The sequence below is a fragment of the Acipenser ruthenus genome, chromosome 41 (genome assembly GCF_902713425.1).
Source record: "Acipenser ruthenus chromosome 41, fAciRut3.2 maternal haplotype, whole genome shotgun sequence".
Lineage (NCBI taxonomy): Eukaryota > Metazoa > Chordata > Actinopteri > Acipenseriformes > Acipenseridae > Acipenser > Acipenser ruthenus.
This window is the reverse complement of record NC_081229.1, coordinates 5360221-5384402: the sequence shown is the minus strand read 5'-3', so window position 1 is coordinate 5384402 and position 24182 is coordinate 5360221. Positions and strand designations below refer to the sequence as shown.

Here is a 24182-nt window from a genome sequence, read left to right as displayed (position 1 = left end):
GACCTCTCAGAGTAGCGCTGTGTCGATGGTGTGTCAGCAGGACCTCTCACAGTAGCGCTGGCCGTGTCGATGGTGTGTCAGCAGGACCTCTCAGAGTAGCACTGGCCGTGTCGATGGTGTGTCAGCAGGACCTCTCAGAGTAGCGCTGGCCGTGTCGATGGTGTGTCAGCAGGACCTCTCAGAGTAGCGCTGCGTTGATGGTGTGTCAACAGGACCTCTCACAGTAGCGCTGGCCGTGTCGATGGTGTGTCAGCAGGACCTCTCAGAGTAGACTGGCCGTGTCGATGGTGTGTCAGCAGGACCTCTCAGAGTAGCGCTGCCTGTGTCGATGGTGTCAGCAGGACCTCTCACAGTAGCGCTGGCCGTGTCGATGGTGTGTCAGCAGGACCTCTCAGAGTAGCGCTGGCCGTGTCGATGGTGTGTCAGCAGGACCTCTCAGAGTAGCGCTGCGTTGATGGTGTGTCAACAGGACCTCTCACAGTAGCGCTGGCCGTGTCGATGGTGTGTCAGCAGGACCTCTCAGAGTAGCGCTGGCCGTGTCGATGGTGTGTCAGCAGGACCTCTCAGAGTAGCGCTGTGTCGATGGTGTGTCAGCAGGACCTCTCACAGTAGCGCTGGCCGTGTCGATGGTGTGTCAGCAGGACCTCTCAGAGTAGCACTGGCCGTGTCGATGGTGTGTCAGCAGGACCTCTCAGAGTAGCGCTGGCTGTGTCGATGGTGTCAGCAGGACCTCTGAGTAGCGCTGGCCGTGTCGATGGTGTGTCAGCAGCACCTCTCACAGTAGCGCTGGCCGTGGTGATGGTGTGTCAGCAGGACCTCTCAGAGTAGCGCTGGCCGTGTCGATGGTGTGTCAGCAGGACCTCTCAGAGTAGCGCTGTGTCGATGGTGTGTCAGCAGGACCTCTCACAGTAGCGCTGGCCGTGTCGATGGTGTGTCAGCAGGACCTCTCAGAGTAGCGCTGTGTCGATGGTGTGTCAGCAGGACCTCTCACAGTAGCGCTGGCCGTGGCGATGGTGTGTCAGCAGGACCTCTCAGAGTAGCGCTGGCCGTGTCGATGGTGTGTCAGCAGGAACTCTCAGAGTAGCGCTGGCTGTGTCGATGGTGTCAGCAGGACCTCTCAGAGTAGCGCTGGCCGTGTCGATGGTGTGTCAGCAGGACCTCTCAGAGTAGTGCTGGCCGTGGTGATGGTGTGTCAGCAGGACCTGTCAGAGTAGCACTAGCAGTGTTGTTCTGCAGTTTTGTTTTGCATTTTCTGTTCCTGTACATTGCTGGTAGCGTCAAGTGGTTTTCCTTTTTTATTTTGAAAATAAATCCTGCATGCCCATTTCTCCTCATCTGTTAGCGCTTAACCCACAACCCCTGAATTCAATTCAATTTAATGTAATTGTCTGTTATACTCCTCGGGGGCAGATTCATGTATAGGAGAACAGGCGGCCGTTCTAACATTGTACAGTGAATGTAACAAAAACTAAACCAGTAGGTGGTGTATAACTGGATTGGAGCAGCCACCACCTTTATTACACAGATAGGACTGGAACAATAGCTAATCATGTGTGTGTGTGGAATAGTAAGGAAATAAGACTACAAAATAAAGGGGGAATGGATGGATGGAACAATGGATGTCGTGAGCTATGGCCTCGATTATGACTTCACACACAGCCCATTGAAACGAATGAAGAATGAAGGTGTTGCTTTTGCAACTGGTTTACTGAATAATATTACTGTGTTACTGAATAAATAATAGATTTGACACTGAACACTTTTCTTGTTCTTTCCAAGCACTTTGCTTTTGGTTCCTCAAAATGCAACACGCCTGTTCTCTGGGTTGGTTAATAGGGTTAGCAGTTAATGGGGAGAACCTCCTGTGTATGTTGGTGAGAATACAGACCCGCACGTGTCGGAGCTCTTCAGTGTCTGCTGCTGCATGCGTGGGTCTATGTGCTCATTATCATTATTAGATTGGGGTTAAATAGAATTAATAAACAACACATGTATCAATTCAGCTTGTAGATTTTTCACCATAAAAAACAAACTTATCAAAGTTGTGTCTATAGAAAATAGATTTTTATTTACTAGAATTCTTTAGCCATAAGCATTTAATTTTATGCAACTATTTTTATTCTACGCAACCATTTGTATTCTATTATATTTATCATATTAACCCTGTGCTCCTTCGTTAAAGCGATGACATACCAGTACCATGATTACATTTCTACAATAAACCCGCAATACCAAACAAGCCATTGCAATTTGACAGTTGTAATATTCTATGTTTTTAAACTTCTTCCCACTTTACAAACATATATATACAAAGCTATATACTCAAGTAAGTTGGAAAAAACTCAAATTCAGTTTGAAGACAGCAATCTAGGCATCAGAAATATCTCCCTATAGCACGTCACCTGACACAGCAACTGGGTCATTTAAAATGCAGCCACCCTAACTGCCTTCACTCCAGTTGTACGTTTATGAATCTTCATTTGCAGCGGCCATGGCAGCAGCTTTTACAAAAATTAATAAAATATACTTAATGTAAATCTAGCGTGCTGATTTGGCAGTACCCATCAGCACTGCTGGTCTCAGCACAAGGAGTGCGGAGGCCAGTTCAAGCCCGAATCGCTGGCAGTGAAAGGATTACTCCACGTTCTCTGGGTATAAAGGTCACATACTGAGCATGATCCAGAGGGCTCTGGACTAGTCAAATCCTCATGGTGTCGCTGCAGTTTTCAAAGGACATTATTACTACATTATTAGCATGTTAATCTGGCAGTACCCCTCACCACTACTTAACTGTACAAATGAAGAAAAAAAAACACACACACAAATTGGCACTTTATTGTGGCAAAACCAGGCTCTCCAGTAGTTTGGATGGCAGCGAAGCGGTTCTTGGGCAAAGTCCAGATGAGCATCATTGCCAAGCGTTCAACCCCTCTTCTCAGGGGGCGTTTCACTTTGCTCTGAACTGGTAAATCTGTGGTCGCCATTTCTAACATCTCCACCTGGTGGCAGTATTGTACTGCCTTGCTGGATAAATGTTTTGGCAGTGTGGTCTTGGACAGGGTTTCCTTTAAACCAATTGTACATATAAATAAATAAATACATAAATAAATATACATTGGTACAGGAAATAGAGATGTTGTATTTATATACTTAGACATGATTTGTTTGTTAAATTATTTCACTGGTTGAGAGGAATTCTCTTTCATAGGAGGATAATGCACACACACACACACACGCACAGAGAAATGTGCTTGGTTCAAGAATCTGAAAGCTTTTTTTAAAAAAGGGATGTTAATAAAATTAAGCGACATATCCTCCTTTGTCTAAAGGGCTATAAATCACAGTCACACACACATACCTCACAAACAAACTGCAGTGTTTTTTGACTAAATCAAGCAGACCAGAGCTGTGCAAACCGATTATTCAATTGTTCGAGGGTCTTTAGTGTTGATTGGGCTAATTTACTATTCCGAGTGAAGCAAGCGAAGAAACAGCTGCTGGGGTTTTATGGATTACTCTTCTCCGCAGAGTTAGAAAATCATCAATCATCACAAATCCAGGCAGCTGTTTCTTCACATGAAACAGTAAATCAGCCTGATCAACACTAATGATGCTCACCTGATGTGTGGAAAGCTCAATCTGAATACTCAGTTTGTGCAGCACAACAGCATACAGAAGCATCAGTCCGAGCCCTCACCTCAGAGCGTCTGTTTCATCCCTGTTCTGAAATCATAGTGCTCTCCGATCTGCTGCTGCAGTTCAAACAGGAGTCCGTCTTTCTCCTCAGCGTCGGCCAAAACCTGCTGCTCCAGACAAAAAAAAAAAATACAAAAATAAAATGTTATACTTTGGGAAGTTTTGAAGTTACTCTTTAAATTGTAATTTCAATATTTGCTGCAGACAGAGCCCCACAATCCTGTTTAGCTTGACACTACAATATACATTTTTATTTGGTGTCTTGTTAGTTTACTATATTCTTCCACAGTTTAGTTTCATTAAAGATCCTGGCAGACAGTGCCCCACAATGCTGTTCAGTTTGACACTGCAATAGAACTCTAGAAGAAGGAATTATCTCTGAACAGGTGGGGCTCGGTCTGTCTGATCACTGCACTGTTAATGAAACAAAACTCTGTAACAACGTGGTAAACAAACACCAAGCAGGATTATACTGCAGTCTCACGAGGCTGGCGGGACCCTGTGGTGTGTTCACCTGTATGAGCCGGTCCCTCTGCACCAGCATGCTCCTCAGCCCTCTCTCCTCCCTCTCTCTCTCCAGAGCGGCTCCGCTTTCCTCCCTCGCTCTCTCCCTCTCCCTCTCTCTCAGCTCTCTCTGTGCCTCGCAGAGCTCCAGGGAGGATTGAGACAGAGCCTGGCTGTGCTGCGCAGACTGCTCCTGAAACCAAGCACACAAGACAGATTGTAAACCCCTAGTAAAAAACACTGCTTTTCAAAGCACTGTGGGCAATTCATGCTTGCGAGACCAGAGAGCCATTCCATATTACCTAGAATACTGCAACAGGGATGTAATAAGACTTCTTTTGCATAGCAGCTTCACCCATTCCAGACTTTATTACAAGCTTGATTAACCACAGTATGTAACAAGCTCAGGTGTGTCAAACATAGTAAAACCAGGAATGGATCAAACTTAGTCTTACTTCCATCCCTGCTGCAATACTGAATTGGCAGGGAAACTGAAACCATTACTAACCAATACTCTGTGCTCTCAATCCCTGCTTTTGTATAAATGTTGGTCTGCTTCACTTAATTTCTTATGGTTTACCGTCTGGAACACAATAGCACTGAAATCAGAAATACTCAAATAAACATAATTAATTCCATGACAAAACGCTTCAGTTTGAAAACATTGAAGATGAGTTGAAACGTGTCGTTGAATTCAAGTCTTAGTATTTCTTATGTGTTCAATTGAATGATGATCTGTCATATGCATTGCAAGATCCATCTCAACAAACAAGAGAAGAAACAGTTCAGTATCTATAAATGCATTAGCCAAAATGTTGGTCTACTTGAGGTTCTTACATAGCTATAAAAACACTTAATAGAATTAAATGGAGACATGCTAAAACAGACTTTGTAAAATAAACAGTTTATTAAATACAACAAGGGGATACAACTCAATTAAACACTGAAGGCTTTAGCCTTCACTTTATTTTTTATTCTTATTGTTATTAATTTTGTAATCTTTGTTAATGATGTTCATTTGTGTCTAGCACACAAATTACCTAAATAAAATCACACAGGGATGGAAATAAGACTCCTATTGCATAGCAGCTTCACCCATTACAGGTTTTACTACAAGCTTAATTAGCCCCAGTGAATAGGTATCAAGGTGCGTCTTATTAAATTCTTAGTGAAACCAGGAATGGATTAAACTGCTCTAATGTGAGCCTCATTTCCATCCCTGCAGACACAGCAACTTTGTTTATTGCAATAGTGCTGCATATAAGTATGAAGGTGTGCCCTGAATAAATCTCACTTGGTGTGTCTGTGTCAGTGAAGTCTGCTCTTCCATTCTCCTACCTGTATAATGTTCTCCCTGCTCTCCAGCGCAGTCAGGAGCTGTTTCACCTCCTGCCAGTGGGCATCACTCTGCTCTTTCTGTTCTCTCAGCACCTGACCCAGCATCGCTTCCTTCTCTTGCAGCTGATTGGCTAGCTGGGCAGCTGCCCCAGCCCCCTCCAATCCCTGGCCAATCACAGACTCCGACAACGCCTGGTGGAATGGACACACTCTACTGTTTATTGCATTTATAACAAATAACGCAAATAGGCACATACACTTCTGTTGCAAAGGTGGAAGACAATAAGGTTTATCAACAGTATGTACAGAATAGAATAAGACATGGAAAAAAATAGCCTAATAACTGGACAAGTGGTATTTAAGACATAGATGTCATTATGTAAGCAAAGAACGTGTCATTCACAGTAAATACAGGACGATCCTCTCTGGAGGGTACATGATGCATCTTTGGCCACCAGAGGCTATTCAATAATGACAACATTTTTAAGTAGACTTGAAAACAATGCAAAATATTACGAATCACCCTGGATTTGCACAGCTTATAGTTTTTAGTTAATCTTAGTGTTAGCTTTGTGTGTGTGCCTGTCTGTCTCTCTCTCCTGCAGTGCTTCCCTCCCTCTCAACCACCCTGTCTGTGCAGAGTGTGTGTCTCCCACTGTCTCACCTGTACATCTCTCTGGCTGCTCTCCAGCGCCCCCTGCAGTGTGCTTAGCAGCGCCTCCCTCTCTGCCAGCAGCCCCGTCTGTAGAGTGTCTCTGTGTGTCCAGGCTTCCCTCTCTCTCTCCAGCAAGCTCTGCCTCTCCCGCAGCGCACCTTCCCTCTGAGACAGCTCCCAGCGCAGGGCCTTCAGAGGAGAGAGACAAAGTCAAGATGTCCCTGACAGCACTGCTTCTATAACAAATCACTAGCAACTGTATTATGAAGCAATCGCCAGCACACAGACAAGGGTTTTCATGTCAAAACTCCTCGACCATTCAATACTTGTCAACAGAAATGCTCCTCCACCACATCCTGCTATCTCAATAACACTGATGAAGGCACTAGCTGAAACGCTTGTCTGCTTGACTCAGTTTCTTCTAGTTTCAGTAACACTGATGAAGGCACTAGCTGAAACGCTTGTCTGCTTGACTCAGTTTCTTCTAGTTTCAGTAACACTGATGAAGGCTCTAGCTGAAACGCTTGTCTGCTTGACTCAGTTTCTTCTAGTTTCAGTAACACTGATGAAGGCTCTAGCTGAAACGCTTGTCTGCTTGACTCAGTTTCTTCTAGTTTCAGTAACACTGATGGAAGCACTAACTGCTGCTCTCTTCCCTTGTTTCCTCCAGTCAGTGCCTGTGTGTGTGCTGTGCTCACATGGATGGTGTCCTCGTTGCTCTGCAGCACGGTTGCGAGGCGTGCCAGGTCCCTGTCCTTCTCTCTGGCTGTCTGTCTCAGACTCTGCACCTCTCTCTCCATCGCCTTCAGCTCAGAAAACTTTGCCTCCGCAGCGCGCTGGAAACAAAACGAAAAGAGCAAGAATGAGTTTCTGAGCAGCTAAATGTTCATATTAAGTTCAAACACAATTTAATAAGTGGTTTTCCAGATATATGCAAACATGTGAAGGGTGATGTACAGCATGCACGTGTACTGCACGACTGCCTCCACTATATTTCATCCCGTGTAATAGAGGTATGTATTGGGATACAAGACCAAAACCACAACATGGCTCACTGCAGTTCACCAAATGGTTCTTGAATGAAGAACAAGTATTTTTCAGTTGGTATGAATACACTCTTCTGTCTCATTTATTTTTTTGTCTTAAAACAGCCCATCATTAAATGATAATTTGATCTTATTATGCATCCTATACAATTAGCCCATTAGAACATTAAACGTATTGTATCAGTGTATCGTTACACCCCTAACAGACATGGTGTATGTGTGTGGGTGTGTGTGTGTGTGTGTGAGAGACTCTCCCCTCACCTCAATGGCCTCATCTCTCTCTTTTAGCCTCTCCTGCAGCTTCTCAATCAGGGGGTCCCGCAGCTCTGCGGGGGAGCTGGCTCCCAGACTCAGCCTCTGGAGCAAAGCGATGCACTCCTGCGACACAGCACACAGCTCAGGTCAGACAGGCGATACAGGACACAGTCAAAGGAGGGGCTTTAACAGTATGTCCTTCCCTCTCGTACCAACTTTCTCTCATTCCCTGTGCAGCTAGTATTAGGGACCCCACATCCTCACACCCCTACACTGTAGATTCACTCCCTGTGCAGCAGGTACTATCCTGACACCCCTACACTGTAGATTCACTCTCTGTGCAGCAGGTACTATCCTGACACCTCTACACTGTAGATTCACTCCCTGTGCAGCAGGTACTATCCTGACACCTCTACACTGTAGATTCACTCTCTGTGCAGCAGGTACTATCCTCACACTCTTACACTGTAGATTCACTCTCTGTGCAGCAGGTACTATCCTCACACTCTTACACTGTAGATTCACTCTCTGTGCAGCAGGTACTATCCTCACACCCCTACACTGTAGATTCACTCTCTGTGCAGCAGGTACTATCCTCACACCTCTACACTGTAGATTCACTCCCTGTGCAGCAGGTACTATCCTCACACCTCTACACTGTAGATTCACTCCCTGTGCAGCAGGTACTATCCTGACACCCCTACACTGTAGATTCACTCCCTGTGCAGCAGGTACTATCCTCACACCCCTACACTGTAGATTCACTCCCTGTGCAGCAGGTACTATCCTCACACCCCTACACTGTAGATTCACTCTCTGTGCAGCAGGTACTATCCTCACACCTCTACACTGTAGATTCACTCCCTGTGCAGCAGGTACTATCCTCACACCTCTACACTGTAGATTCACTCCCTGTGCAGCAGGTACTATCCTGACACCCCTACACTGTAGATTCACTCCCTGTGCAGCAGGTACTATCCTCACACCTCTACACTGTAGATTCACTCCCTGTGCAGCAGGTACTATCCTCACACCTCTACACTGTAGATTCACTCTCCCTGTTTAAACTGCGCCATGCTGTACCTGTGCAATGCGCTCTGTGCTGTGCAGCCTGTCTCCCAGGCTGTCGATTAGCACAGCTTCAGCCTGGGACTCATGCCATTCCTTCGATATGAGGCTTGGGGGCGCTGGATTCTATAAAACAAAAATCATAAGCGCAGAAAAAGTTACAATGCAATGCAACAGAGGCTGCTCCAGCACTGCAATCACCAAATGATAGAAAATACAGATAAACAGATATTAAACCCATTTGACAATTAAGTCTGAAATAAATCAGAGGGTTATGTAATAAGGGTCCAATATGCTAGCACTTTTCAAACTTTTTGTACTGTTTCTTAAACAGGTATGAGTTTTGCTGTAGGCTTTAACACTTAACAAGGATGCAAATAAGACTTCTATTGCATAGCAGTTTCACCCATTCCAGGTTTTAATACCAAGCTTGATTAGCCACAGTATGTATGTATGTATGTATGTATGTAACAAGCTCAGGTGTCTCAGGAATGGATCAAACTGCTATGCAATGGGAGTCTTACTGCCATCCCTGCACACACTGAACTCCACCCCTCCAGTTTTAAAGCAGCTCCACTATTAAAGGGTTACTGCTCTGTACACATGCACACACCCTGTCTCCAAGGCAATGCTCAGGATCCTGCTGAACCGCTGACTCATTCCTGCTGGATTCAGCTCAGACTAGGGAAATACACAGGGAGCTGAGTGCAGGCAAACAACAGGTGCAAACAAGCCAGGGCAATCCCACCACAGACAGCACTACTTAATATCACTGCTGCTGAACCCAGCCAGCCACAGCTAGCTGCTTAACATCACTGCTGCTGAACCCAGCCAGCCACAGCTAGCTGCTTAATATCACTACTACTGAACCCTGCCAGCACTGCTTAACATCACTGTTGCTGAACCCAGCCAGCCACAGCTAGATGCTTAATATCACTGCTGCTGAACCCAGCCAGCACTGCTTAATATCACTGCTGCTGAACCCAGCCAGCCAGACAGCACTGCTTAATATCACTGCTGCTGAACCCAGCCAGCACTGCTTAATATCACTGCTGCTGAACCCAGCCAGCCACAGTCAGCACTGCTTAATATCACTGCTGCTGAACCCAGCCAGCACTGCTTAATATCACTGCTGCTGAACCCAGCCAGCCACAGTCAGCACTGCTTAATATCACTGCTGCTGAACCCAGCCAGCCACAGCTAGCTGCTTAATATCACTGCTGCTGAACCCAGCCAGCACTGCTTAATATCATTGCTGTTGAACCCAGCCAGCCACAGACAGCACTGCTTAATATCATTGCTGCTGAACCCAGCCAGCCACAGTCAGCACTGTTTAATATCACTGCTGCTGAACCCAGCCAGCCACAGTCAGCACTGTTTAATATCACTGCTGCTGAACCCAGCCAGCCACAGTCAGCACTGCTTAATATCACTGCTGCTGAACCCAGCCAGCCACAGCTAGCTGCTTAATATCACTGCTGCTGAACCCAGCCAGCACTGCTTAATATCATTGCTGTTGAACCCAGCCAGCCACAGCTAGCTGCTTAATATCACTGCTGCTGAACCCAGCCAGCACTGCTTAATATCACTGCTGCTGAACCCAGCCAGCCACAGTCAGCACTGCTTAATATCACTGCTGCTGAACCCAGCCAGCACTGCTTAATATCACTGCTGCTGAACCCAGCCAGCCACAGTCAGCACTGCTTAATATCACTGCTGCTGAACCCAGCCAGCCACAGCTAGCTGCTTAATATCACTGCTGCTGAACCCAGCCAGCACTGCTTAATATCATTGCTGTTGAACCCAGCCAGCCACAGACAGCACTGCTTAATATCACTGCTGCTGAACCCAGCCAGCACTGCTTAATATCACTGCTGCTGAACCCAGCCAGCCACAGTCAGCACTGCTTAATATCACTGCTGCTGAACCCACCCAGCCACAGCTCACTCTCACCACACCAACACGTCACAAATACCACAATATAGTGAGAGTCAATGGGAGCGCTCCTCATAATTTTAGAAATACTCAGGAGCAAAAAATAATGAAATGGGAAACATTTCAAAACATCTCTCTCAACATCTTCAATGCTGGAATCAGGATGGCAGAATGGTTGCGTACAATGTGTGCCAAGGACTCAAAGATTTTCTTCCAGCTGCATTTCTTTATGAGCTGACAGGAACATCCTCATGTCAGCTTCAGAATCAGCTGCTGCCTGAAAACACCTCCTTAGCTGTTTTTTGCACAGCTAATCGAATCCGTTATCAGACTCGAAAATAAATAGAAATATTAAACCTAGCCTATAATTTGTCTTTTGTTAATTTTAAATGTATCATTATTTGGTTCGGAGAGGTTTGGAATCTGGATGTTCTGCTACCCTGATTGGAATACAGTAGTAACTACACAGTGTCAGGTTATTTATTTAATATTCAGGGTTTATTCATAGTCTGCTTCATACAGTTTAAAATGTAGTCATATATATTTTTTAGTTCTATTGGCGTGCTTACCGACAGAAAATGTAATTTGGCCTGTAAACTCACAAATTCAGTTCATTCACGTTTAGGCTACGCTGACAGTATCAAAACGGATAGTCTGCAACAGCCCCTTCTTCACACACCTTAGATGCACCCACTGGGTGGGTAGCCCCGTCTTCCAGCTGCTCCTGTAGGGTCCTGATCTGAGCCTGGGCCTGCTCTAGCTGTCCTCTCAGCTGCCTGACTGCAGTGTGCAGCTTCTGTCTCTCCACCAGCTTCTACGAGACAAAGGAGCAGCATTACATTCACCAGTACTGTAGAAACACCAGTCAGTCAGAATAACCACGACTGGAAACACACAGATACAACCCCCAGTATCATCAAGAGACTGGAAGTAAATCACCATGACCTGCACGGGCACAAGGAAAAAGAATGTCCTGTTCTAAGAATGTCCTGTTCTAAGAATGTCCTTGGCAGGTTTTATCACAATTGGATAAGCAGTTCTGATATAATGTAAGAACTGGTGCAAAAGAATATCCTGACCAACTTTCTTCAGAATTGGGTAAGCAGTTCTCTCAAGGGCGACATGCAGACAGAACATCTCCACTATACACCTAGATTCTCTCAATAACTCTGATATGCACGGTATTTTTTTTATTAAATATATAACACTGTCCTTTTAATATTCTATTCCTTTTTTATGTCTGTGTTAAGGTTCTTCCACTTGAGTTCAGAAGCTGCTCTTCAGTTATAGTTGCCTGCCATAGACATACATAAAAGTAGGCTAGATCATTCAAGTGTCTATGATTGTAAGCACCAGCATCATCGAATGCACAGCTATACATCAGGAACCTTATATCCAAATTAGCTGTGTTCTTGATGGTAAAAAAAACAGTAAGCGATTAATGTAATATGCGCCCATGGCAGACAAGTAGAACTGAAGTTCCTGAATACAAGGGAAAGCACCTTAACACAATCAGACCCAATCAAAAATAAATTAATCAAAAATATCTAAACTTTCATCAGCCTCAATATCCTCTCCCACTCACCCCTCTGTTCAGTGGTAGATACTCATCTCTGAGTTCAGTCAAGACGTCTTCTTCATTCTCTCCATCCAGTGACTCTCCGAAACTCAGCGCCCTTTGTAGACCCCCCACGCCTCCCCTCTCCTGCCTCCCTGGAGTCCCTCCCCTCCCCTGACCAGCACTGTCCCTGACAGGAATCTTGCTCCGAGGGGGGGACTGAACGGGCCTATATTCAATCTCAAGGATCTTCCTCAAAACTTCCATCAAAACCGACGACGTCACGTCGATGTCACCAACCGGCCAATCGAAAGGGTCCGGAAAGCCCTCAGAGTCCAGCGATAGGACAGAGTTGGACCTAGAGGTGGGACCCGGGGTGTCACAGCTCAGCGATTGGCTTGAGCCGACACTCAAGGTGCTGCTGCATTTTCGAGAGGTTTTGAAACTGGAATAGGAGCGATTCAGCCAATCGAGAGGCATGCTTCTGGATTTGTCTCGGGAGGAGGCGAATGGGGAGGGGGAGAAGTTCTGGAGATGGGTGCTGTTGGCGAGTCGTCTGGGTACGCCACACACTGACTCATAATCTGAATCAGAGACTCTCAGAGCATTGCATCCTTCACAATTCTTCCCTTTCTGGCAGCATTTTCCTGTCTTCCTGTAATAGGGACAAGCATCCCACTTCTCAGACCACCATTCGTATTCAGAAAGCGCCATGTTCTCTCTCAGCATGGCCTGGTAGCCATCGCTCGAGTCTACGTCACTCATTCTATCCCCCACGCTGGTGTTTGACTTCCTGGAATTGAAGTGGCGGCGTGTGTAAATGCCGGACATCCAGCTGCACATTTTCTCCTTTTCAGAAGCCAGGCGCTGCAGTTTCTCCAGGGACAGGGTGCGGACCCTCGCGATGACCGTGTCGAACTTGAAGACACGCTCCAAAACAGACACGCACTTCCCGCACAGAAACTCCCCCCGCCCGTCTTTCCTTGGTATCTCCCTGCCCAGCACGTGAGTGAGGATGGCGAGCAGGTCCATTCTGGAATTGGGGGAAGACGAGGAGGCCGTTGAAGGAGAGTTGAGGGAAGCACAGCTGCCCCATTCCCGACCCCCCTTCCCAGTGAGACTCCTGTTTCCAGGACTGGTCTTGGTTCCTGAGGTCTGCTGCTTCCCGAATATCCAGCGTCGCTGGTTTCCTTTCAACGCCGAACCGCACACGCGGCAGAATTCGTTCAGGCTCATGGTGGACCTGTCAGGGTTCAGAGCGTTCTTGAAAGGAGAATAATAGAGACCAAATGTAATAAAGAGGGTAAGAGAGACAAAATGTAATTCCATGTACTGGATGATATTATTTAACATTAGAGTAATTAGCTGTAAGTGTTCCTTAGCTAAACGCCTGGTGCATACGTTTGTACAACTTCACCAAATAGCACAGCACACACTTAGTAAAAATTGGGAGGTTTTTATTAGTTATATAACGCCTTTGTTTCAGACTCAACTGGGCAGGTGAAGGAGAAGCACAAACAAGCAACTAACATAAACAGTACCCGTCAAAAAAACATCTGAAACAAGGCAAGAATCCCCTTCTTATGGGACAGAAACAGGAAAGGACATTTTAACCAACGTGATTGTCCATGCAAATAGGTAAGCTCTGAAACAGGCTAATAAAACTCACCTTAACTTCTGCAGTCCTGTTATGGGTTTTAAATGATTACAAACACAAATAAAATGTGTACTCTTACCTGCAGAATCAAATAGTTTCCATTTGTAGAGTTTCCAGTAACCTTGAGTATATAAAGGGGATTTTTTTTGTTTTGTTTTTTGCGCTCTTTTAAAATAAATAACTATGTTATAGTTTCACTTGTTTGGCAGCAGTAGTTCTTAGAAAACGTAAACGTGTACAGCGTATGCGTTCTTACAAAATATGTTTCATTAAATAAAAATAACAATCGTCTGATTAAAAACTACAACAGATGACTTTACAAGTATTATTACAAAAAATAAACCAAATAAACAAATGCGTGCTGGTAACTGAGCCCTGAATAATAGTTACTTAAAAAAAAAAATCACAACATAACACGTTGTACTCTGCACAGGTTTAAAAGTTTACATTACATACGCTTTTAAAAAAAGCGAACAAACAAAACTTTGCGATTACTGTAATAATTTAAAAACGAGACTGTTGCTGTAGTTCGTGAAGCAGCGCCTTTTTCGACCTGTGACTCGTCCAACGTTGACGCAGGAAGTTTTACTGATCAAACCAGGAAGACCTGTTCACCTCGGTGACGTCACGTATCTACCTGCACGCGTAGAACTTTCTTTCCCCCCATCTGAAATCCCGCCCCTTTAGAACAGGGGCTACGCTTATTAAGTTAAAGCTCCAGTATTGTTATTGAAAAATATAATTAACTTGTGATACTGTTTGCAATTTGGTTTAGTTTCACTGGAGCCCCATTGTTCAGCTGTATGCTTATTATATTATCTCTGGGCGATTGTTTACTTACATTTATGCAGTTTAACTAAAGCTGGAGACAATGCCCAATTCATTGTGTAGTGGTGGAGCTGACCCTGCTGTAGTGCATTCTACAGTAGAAAAAGGCCTCGCTGGCTGTTCATTTTGTTTGCATGTCCTGGTATTTCAGATTCAACTTCAGACTTCCTTCGGCGAGCCTGTGACAGGTACGTGACAACTCTGCAGTCTGAGAATAACTTCAGTTACAGAGAAGCACAAATAAAACTCAGGACAGGGTGGAGTAGAGAAGCTAAACAGGTGTGGAAGCAAGTATGTTGATAGCCACTGCTCTGTACAGGACTAACCACATATTTCTATCCAATATTAAAGGATGTGTTCCTTCTAAACATGAACACCTGGGGAACTCGATTCTGCCTGACATGACACAAAAGGACCAGGGGTCATAAATGGAGATTAGATAAAGGGGCATTCAGAACAGAAAATAGGAGGCACTTTTTTACACAGAGAATTGTGAGGGTCTGGAACCAACTCCCCAGTAATGTTGTTGAAGCTGACACCCTGGGATCCTTCAAGAAGCTGCTTGATGAGATTCTGGGATCAATAAGCTACTAACAACCAAACGAGCAAGATGGGCTGAATGGCCTCCTCTCGTTTGTAAACTTTCTTATGTTCTTATATACAAGTTTACCACTGTAATTTTGCAGTTTTCCCATATAGTATGCATGTACTATGCATACTTTACCTATTTTACCTATGCTTTCCATACCTCAGGGATTTAGTGCTTACCTGTGCTTTATTACACTTTGCTGTGCTTTTACTGGTAAACTTTTATAAGGGCATGCCCAGTATATGTGAATTTCATGCAAGCATTAAAGTAAACTAAGAATAATCAACTTCAGATTACATTTTCCAACTTATGATGTTTGCAGTAATACATAATAGTTCTTATTGCAATGACTCAAACATTGTGTTTTTGTTTTTTCATTTTTGGTAAGTCTGTGTTAAGTTGCTTTGGCTGTGAGTTCAGGAGCTGCTCTTCAGTTCTAGTTGCCTGCCAACATATATTAAATGTAAATGTCTTTCTATTAGTAAAAACATATTTAAGTAATTCAAATAAGAACAACTGCAAACATCTTAACACAGGAAAGGGAGTAGTATAAAATAGCTGCTCCTTCATATTTAATTGCAACAGTACTGTTCCCCGCCCCTGTGCATATTAGGAGGCTGTGTGGTCCAGTGGTTAAAGAAACAGGCTTGTAACCAAAAGGTCCCCGGTTCAAATCCCACCTCAGCCACTGACTCATTGTGTGACCCTGAGCAAGTCACTTCACTTCCTTGTGCTCCGTCATTTGGGTGAGATGTAATTGTAAGTGACTCTGCAGCTGATGCATAGTTCACACACCCTAGTCTCTGTAAGTCGCCTTGGATAAAGGCGTCTGCTAAATACAAATGAAATGAAATGATTGTTTTGTGTTATTTTGTATTCATTGTATTATTAATGCACTGCTTTGTGTATTTAAAACACGCTGTTTTATTGTCATTGTTTACAGCCAGATAAAATCGTGAGAATGTGTCAACAGTGAGTGATCACTGACAAACTGGCTATTGACCACGCATCTGAGAAACCCCGTGCTGAATGTGGCTGAGGGATACATTGGATAATTGATAGCCAGCTGACCCCTCGGCCACAATATAAAAGACCTGCAGCTTTGGCTGAACGGGGTGTGTGTTCAGAGGCGGAACGAAGCGAGTCGCAAGACAAGAACGTCAAATAATAGAAATTGCTACCCGTGCTGTCTCTGTGTGTGCTATTCTCTTCCCGGCCTGCCACAAACCCTTATAAGTTTTCTGTTGTGAAAGCAAGGCAAATTCTAATAAAGTATAGTGAAAGCATGGGTAAATATTGTAATTGAGAGGTATGCTAAAGGATATAAAAAAAAAAAAAAACATGACAAACAATGGTAAATGCCAGGTGTACCCATGGGAAAACTGCCAAATTACAGAGGAAACCTACCACGATAAACCAGTTAATCCACTAGGCTATGTGCTGCCTTTCAGTGACAAAAGTAAACTTGTGTACTGTCTGCCTGCAGTAAGGTTCTTATTCATGGGATTCATGGCAAGTATCTACAGTCTATTAGTGTGTGTGTGATGTGTGCTTCATTTATATCCTTGTACAGTACAGTAGGTCCACTCTGCACATTTTGAAACCTGCTTATATTGATAACAAACAAGTTATTGTTCAGATACTATTTGAATATTTCATATTTGAATAGCAGACCTCTGACTTCCAGTACCGACCTGGCTTAAAGTAAATATTGCAAATATGCTGGTGTCACACACATCTACTCACTGTCACGCACACACACACACACACCTACTTGTTTCTTGTGTGTAGAAGGGCTCCTGCATTGACCCTCTTATATATTTACTATTCTAATCTGCACATGGGAATGGATTGCTGCAGTAATTAAAGTTGGGGACTAAAGTAAATTATTCTGCATTGCTATATTTACAGGTTAAAGCCTATGTTCTCACAATGACATACCCAGCTTGTGTGGAGACTTTGTTTGATCCCCGGCAGCACTATTAAAATGATCACACACACACTTGTTGAACTAGATTAACAAAGCCTTTTGTTACCAATACAGCACATAAATAAAAATTGTACAGTTTTTTTTATTCTGCTGTATTTCACAAAATGGAAAACTTGGCACTGGAGCAAATCAATTTATTCCAATTTACACACACACTAGGGATGCAAAGCAATAGTACCCATTCCAGGTTTTAATACAAGCTTGATTAGCCACAGTGTATAGGTAACAAGCTCAGGTGTGTCTTATTAAACACAGTAAAACCAGGAATGGATCAAACTGCTATGCAATGGGAGCCTTATTTCCATCTTTGCACACAGTAAATGGTTAGACAGCAGATTAGCCAGGTTTATGATGTGGGTTAGCTAATAAAACTTATAATGGTGTGTTGAGAATTCAGAACCACTCTCCCAGTTCCCTACATCTCTACAGATGTGTGTCAACAGGCAGCCGCTACTTCAAAGCAGGCTGAACACATGTGTAACACACTGTATATAATATAAAACAATATGCAATTTCCACTTTGCTCAGTAATTGTGCCTCAAATATAAAATATAAAACATACCGATGTGACTTTTATTAAAAGTGCCAAATATCCATGAGTAGAAACATTTTGTTTGAAACACATCATAAAGATTTTTTAAAACAGAAATACTATGCAGATTCAGAGGGTATAAATGGGGTTTCCGATTGTCGTTTAAACGTATTGGTTGCAAACCAATCAGATGAGCCAACACAAGAAGCCCTCCATCGCTTTTTAAGAATTAATACAACACAACAGCATTGAATTAAATGTGGAAAAGACATGAAATCATGAAAATGAAATAAATTGGCCTACTCTGTAGACTACCCTTATAAAAGTTAATGTTATTTTTGCTGTTTCCCCGTGGTTATACTATGCATTTACCATAGTTAGCCATGCGTATTAATATGCTATTCCTACATATCTCACTATTCTTTACAATGCTTACCTATTCTTTACCAGGTTTTTACCATGCCCTATTGCACTCTGCTATGCTTTTCTTATGTAAACTTTTATAAGGGTAAGGCTAGCACCTATAACTGGCCTGCTTGTTGCTTGTTTTTCTGCCATTTACTAAACGTTTAAAATTTGAAGTCACTTGGCTGTTGTTTGACATTCTGAGCTGTTACCAGCCCTGTTTAAGGCAGTGAAGAGCAGCAGTCTGTATTGGGGGCTCCACTGGACGGCTAGTTGCGTACTCGGAAGCCTGTGTAGATGGTAGGACCCCTGAACTGAGCCTTGACTGCGTACACCTGCAAAGCAGAGACACAGGGGACCAGCAGCAGGATAAAAGCAGACCAAAACTGAACCCGCCAGGCATTGAGGGACTGCTCCTCATGATCCAGAACCATCCCGTAGCGCAAGACCCGCTGGTACAGCCCACAGCGCAGGAGACGCTCCCTCAGCAGGGCCAGCGAGTTCTGACAATACAGAGAGAGAGAATGATAGAGAACATGACACACATTGCAATACACACGAGACTCACATGCTGCAATACACACGACACTCACACTGACACACACACTGCAATACACACGAGACTCACACTGAGACACACACTGTAATACACACAAGACTCACATTGACACACTAATGCATACAAGACTCATACACTGATACACACGAGACTCACACACTGTAATACAATATACTTTTTTTATATACATTCTACCGTGCAGTCACCTCCATGGAAGTGAGGGACCGCCCTGCAGTTCTGTTGTCTGGCCTGTTGGCGGTGCTCTCCTGTATCCTATAGCGCAGCAGCAGGTGAAAGCTGACCACTTTCTCCTCTGTGAAGCTGAAGAAATTATCAAAACACATCGTGTGATCTCCGACCCGCTCCATCTGGATTCTGAGAGAGGGAAGTGAGAATGCCAATACCAGTCACATTGAGAAGTACAAGACCCGGGTGAAAGCTGACAGCACTGTCTAATGGCAAAGCAGATCAACCTGTCCAAGCACATTCATGATATCCGAGAGGCAATAAAACAGATTTAATAACTATAACAAAATCAATCACACATATTGTCACTTTACTATCTCATCTGTCTTACAGCGGGCTTTGAATTGTCTGTGTTAAGGTGCTTTGACTATGGGTTCAGGAGCTGCTCTTCAGTTCCAGTAGCTTGCTATACAAGATGCATAATGTATGCTAGATCAGCCAAAGTGTCTTTATATTTCACCAGCTCTCTCTAGTGCAGAGCTGTGCTAGAAAACATACAGGACACTTTATTTCAAAGATTACAAGATACCAGATTCTGCCGAGTCAACACCCCGGTTTGAACAATCGCCCCCAACCCCCAACCTTTAACTGAAAGTAACATTTTCAACATTCATTTCCAGTTTTTAATAACCATGCGCAAATAATGCCTGAGGGGGAAATATCACGGCTCATGTGAATAGAAAAAAACTGCCTAAGTAGTTGCTTTGTGCATTGATTGAGTCAGGGTTTGGGTTATCTTCAGTTCAGATAACCAAGACGTGGAGTTTGACTCGGATCAGATAATACAGACTCTGCAGTCTGATTGATTACGCTTTCCTGTCACGCTACAATCTATATATTTCTTTTTTAGACACTGTAAGAGTTTGTAACTCAGGCACCATTTATTTTGTATTGAACATTTTAATACTATAGTGCTACTTTGCATGTTAATTTATTATTTCGGGTTGTGTTTTCACACTGGACACTGCAATTTGTTACTTGCAGAGATTATGTAAAGCCCTTTATTTTAGTGGATCGCAAATTTCTCGGATTTATATATTTTTTTAAATGTAACTTTTATTCTAGCGTTTTTCACCTTTTTCATGATGTGCTTTTGCACTGTGAAAATATTTGAAATGACAAAACAGTGGACATACTGCAGCAGCTCTGAATTGTATTTCACCAGTCATTAAATATGTTAACTGCCCTTCTTGATTCTTTATCGTGACTGTGTGCTGGGCTTTACCTTTGAAATGTAAGCATGCTTAATTGTAAGCGTAATCTACCAACCTAATATATAAAATACTCCCTCTGCAATCATGCCTGTAAGTTCTCCCCTGCCTGAGTCAACGCCCACATCCATAAATGCAACACAGCGACTCTGCATTTAGTATGTTACCCCAGGGAACGATATTTCTGAGTTTAGCTTATGTTAAACTGTGTAGAATGTTATTCAAATTTAACAAAATGGTCCCGTGGGGTAGCAGTAAAAGCTAATGCCTTCAGCGCTGGGAGAATCGAATCTAGGCTGCTGGTTGCCGGGCTGGTGGGCTGCCCAGCAGCAATGCAATTAGCCGGTGGGGAGGGTTTCATTCTCTGGTCAGGGATCTCTCTGCCTGGCTCAGCTACCCCCTGTCTGTCGACTGCTGAATTGCCCTCTTATTCGGCCTCGCTGATAGGGCTGTGTTCCTCCGAGCAGTAAAACTGTCATCGTGCGAAGGAGCTCAGTGTAACAAAGAGCAGCTGCTATGGAGGAGTGGGGGCGGAGGAACTGTTTTTTATAATGCATTTATCAAATAGGGTATCTTTCAGCACCTTCAGTGTACAGTAAATAGAGAAAGCACATTTACATACAGCTTTTTTACATTTTTGTAACATTACTGGTTAAAACAAAATGCTTTTGTCATTACTCATTCTTGCATTATCTCTAGCTTGAAACATGAATTTATGTCTAAAGTCTTGTTTATGATCCTTGTGTTTTTATCAAGATCCGAACAAATACAAAACAAATTTATTATGCTGCGGTATCTTGCTATTTGTGAATCTGACTTTAGTGTTGCTGCTGTTAAAATTCATTTAAATTATCTTTTAATCGAAATGCAATTAGCACGGAAGCTGTATAATTAAAAAAAAAATAAACTGCCTTGGGCCAGTAGCCACACAACAGTTCATACAAAAATTTTCGAACAAATAAATAGTTATTATTAAGTTAAACTGTGTTTTTCTGTGGCTAATAATTAGCTTTAAAAGAAAAATTACACAACATCCTACACTTCAGCCTTGACTTAAGTCTAGTGGCCTTGGTGCCCTCTACAAATTTGCTGGTGTAAACACTGTAAACATGCACACACACACACACACACACACACACACACACACAGTGGTGGTTCAGTACCTGTGTTTGCCACTGGCTTGCCTCTTGTCCAACACTAGGAAGTGATGAGCTGGGTTGAGAATGTAGAAATCAACTCCACTCTGCGCCCCCCGAATCACCTGCCAAATACACAAACATGGTCACATGCAGGTAGACATGCACATTGCAGTACACGTCACACAGGGACATCAAGGCAGGAAGTGCCACCTGGTGGGCAAACACTGTCACTGCACCTTCACTATTTTATAAATTAAAGTGGTATAGGCTGTCCTTTATTGTGTTAAGGGAAGTTTTTTCATACGTCTGAAGAAACGCTTATTGAACTGATGGAACTTGGGCTGCACATGCTTCAGCACGAGTTATAAAGAATATGAGAATAAGGGGAGGATATGAAGGCATCTATCTGTTTAAACTGGAACATACTGGCAATATTTGTCCCCAAACAGGAAAACCAGCACAAGAAGGCTTCCATCACTTCTGATAAATTCCTGCAGTAAGGCTGGGGTAATGCATTGATCCATCGTATCGTTTGACCACCATCAACAGTCAAGCATGTGCATCGTTTTTTTGTTTTGTTACTTTTGACACCTCTTCCTCTCCCTGCTTGAGTTTTGACTATACGCATTCACACCTGATTTAATAAAAGGAAGGTAATTGTGTTTGGGTTTATTTGATCTATTTTAAACCACTACACATAAATGAATGGTGCAAAAACAACAAAGATCGCTTTCCAAAAGTAGCCTGCTTGGCCAGAAAGATCTTAAGTATCTCAGCAACATCAGTCCCAAGCAAGCATGTTTTCAGCATGGCTTGCAAGCAAGCTGCATTCCTCTTTAAAAGCAAAGAATGAGGATGCTATCTGGGTTCAGAAATCAGATAGAAGAAAGAATCTCTGTTGTTGCTGAAAATGAACCAGCCGTTACTTGAATTTACTTGTTTAATTATTCAATGGATTATTCGTGTGCTTTTAGCCCCACTTGGCGCTAATCAAGACGAAAATCAGGGAAGACATTTTTTAGTAGAGTTATGCATAATTGTTTAATTGATGTAATTAGTTTTCAGTAGTAGCTATTCAATACTGTATATTATCAGTAGCTTTAAATGACTTTTTTTAGGGCATCGATGCATCAGCTGTTCTGGAAACGATGCATGGATGGTGCAACACAGATTCTGCATAAGACTGTATGTGTATAGCATTTCATATAATATAGAAAAGACAGTAAGCAATAATTAATATGAAATAAACTGGACTACATTCTACACAAAGAAAAGCTAATATTTGGTGTGCTTTTTCTTTCATTGAAGTACAATTCTAAATGTTTAGCACGTGGCTGACGTTTGAACTCTTAACACCCCTGGCAGCCTCTGACTCACCTGGTAGTAGAATATCCACTGGTCACCGGGCTGCACAGGGAAGTACACACAGCTGTCCTGTCCTGGCGGGATGAGGACCGTTAGCCCGGACAGTCCCGGGGTCCCGTATCTGCCTGGGGGGCCGACCCCCACCTCCATACCCATGACCCCCCTGGGGAGCAAAACACCTCCCGATACCATCAGCAGCAGAGGCAACAAGAGCGGGCAAGGATACGGCATGACACTGTCTCCTAATCTGAATAACAACACAAGTGGGTTAGTGTTACTGCTCCCGTCTCTGGAGGTCCAATCTGGGCAGCTAGGTGGCGCTAGTGGGTTAATGGTAATGCACATCTTTTTCATATATTATGGGTTTGTTTTTATTCCTGGTCGCTTATGTCTAAGGAAAACCATAAGAAACGCATGTGGTCCATTCATACATCATGCACAGCCAGGTTCAGCATAGTAGTTTAAATAAAGGGCTATGGAATTTGCTGCGCAGTATGCTTACAATATGCATGGACATGATTGGTCATCATTCACGCTGTACCATTTTTAACCAAGAAATTGAATGCCGGCTTAACAGCCAATGAGACGGCTCTATGAGCAGTGCTCTTTGTAGCTTCATTCAGGGAGAACAGTGAACAGAAGGCACCGGCCTCCGATACGTTTTAATATAACGTTATTATTCTCATTTGCGCCGATACCTATTGAGTAATGTTTAACTTTTATTTGTAATAATATACATTATTTGGGATTGCTTGCCAGGAAAGGCGCTATATAAAAATTGATGGAATAAATCATGGGAGAAAAAAGTTGGAATAAAAGAGTGGATAAGATCTGAACCGGGTGACGACAGTAAAGGCTTCTTGCGAGTTTTGCAAGAGCAAAGTTAGAGCCCATTGTGCGGATTAAGTGTACATGGAAAATCAATAAAACACAATAAATGAGGTTTCTTTACGTAGACTTCAATATTCCAGGTGTGCTTATGTCTGGAATAATAGAATAAACTACAAACATAATTTAAAGTGTAAGATCATTTCTTTCAGTGTGTAAACGGGAGTGTCTAGAATTGGGCTTGTTTTGGACGTGTTTAGATGACGTTTTTTTGTTTTTTTTTTATCATTAATCTGGCAACACTGTCGGTAATTCGCTGGATTAGCCTTTAACCTGTCTCTGGAGGCCTGCGTTACACATTTGAAGGGAGGGTGGCGATGGGGGAGCGTCAGTTCGGTTGATAATTATTATTATTTTACCAACCAGTAGCGTCACGTGAGCTAACCGTTTACTTTAACGATCGGGCTTACGTTTCGGTTTCAACTTCAACGTTTTAGTAACAATTGGCGTTGGGTAGGTATAACATTATAGATATTTCTTCGTTTTTTTTTGTTTTTTTTTTATTTCAACAAACTCACCTTTCTCTTCAGAACAACGCCGCGCTCAGATTCAGTTCAGTGCAGTGGAAACGAGCGGCTGGTGGAGTGGAGAGGCCAGCCGCGGCTATTTCTGAGAAACGTTGTTGTTGCTAGGTGATGATCGTGTGAGCGCACGGCAGGGGTTCAAATAATGCGGGGACTTGCAGTTTGAAAAGGTAAAAACACTTATAGCAGGAACG

General features: G+C 43.4%; 2 protein-coding genes across 3 annotated transcripts; both read right to left on the bottom strand.

Moving 5' to 3' along the window:
• Positions 1 to 2042: 2042 nt before the first annotated feature.
• LOC117433882 (CAP-Gly domain-containing linker protein 1-like) lies at positions 2043 to 14364 on the bottom strand. 2 transcript variants are annotated; one of them, XM_059010739.1, is made up of 11 exons: positions 13792 to 14364; positions 12083 to 13318; positions 11177 to 11308; positions 8578 to 8688; positions 7501 to 7617; positions 6892 to 7029; positions 6203 to 6382; positions 5539 to 5730; positions 4211 to 4393; positions 3698 to 3803; positions 2043 to 3065 (listed from the first exon to the last, which is right to left on the bottom strand). In XM_059010739.1, exons 2-10 carry the CDS (start codon positions 13289 to 13291, stop codon positions 3699 to 3701), a joined length of 2367 nt encoding a protein of 788 aa, XP_058866722.1. In that variant the 5' UTR covers positions 13292 to 13318; positions 13792 to 14364; the 3' UTR covers positions 2043 to 3065; position 3698. The 2 variants fall into 2 exon arrangements, with proteins under 2 accessions (XP_058866722.1, XP_058866721.1); XM_059010738.1 differs by having other exon boundaries at positions 11177 to 11311; positions 13792 to 14363.
• A 2499-nt stretch (positions 14365 to 16863) lies between these two features.
• On the bottom strand, positions 16864 to 24180 carry LOC117433690 (transmembrane emp24 domain-containing protein 5-like). Its single transcript, XM_059010714.1, has 5 exons — positions 23983 to 24180; positions 22589 to 22823; positions 21236 to 21333; positions 18822 to 18990; positions 16864 to 18559 (listed from the first exon to the last, which is right to left on the bottom strand). The coding sequence occupies exons 2-5, from the start codon at positions 22805 to 22807 to the stop codon at positions 18326 to 18328; spliced, it is 720 nt and encodes a 239-aa protein (XP_058866697.1). The 5' UTR covers positions 22808 to 22823; positions 23983 to 24180; the 3' UTR covers positions 16864 to 18325.
• Positions 24181 to 24182: the final 2 nt, after the last annotated feature.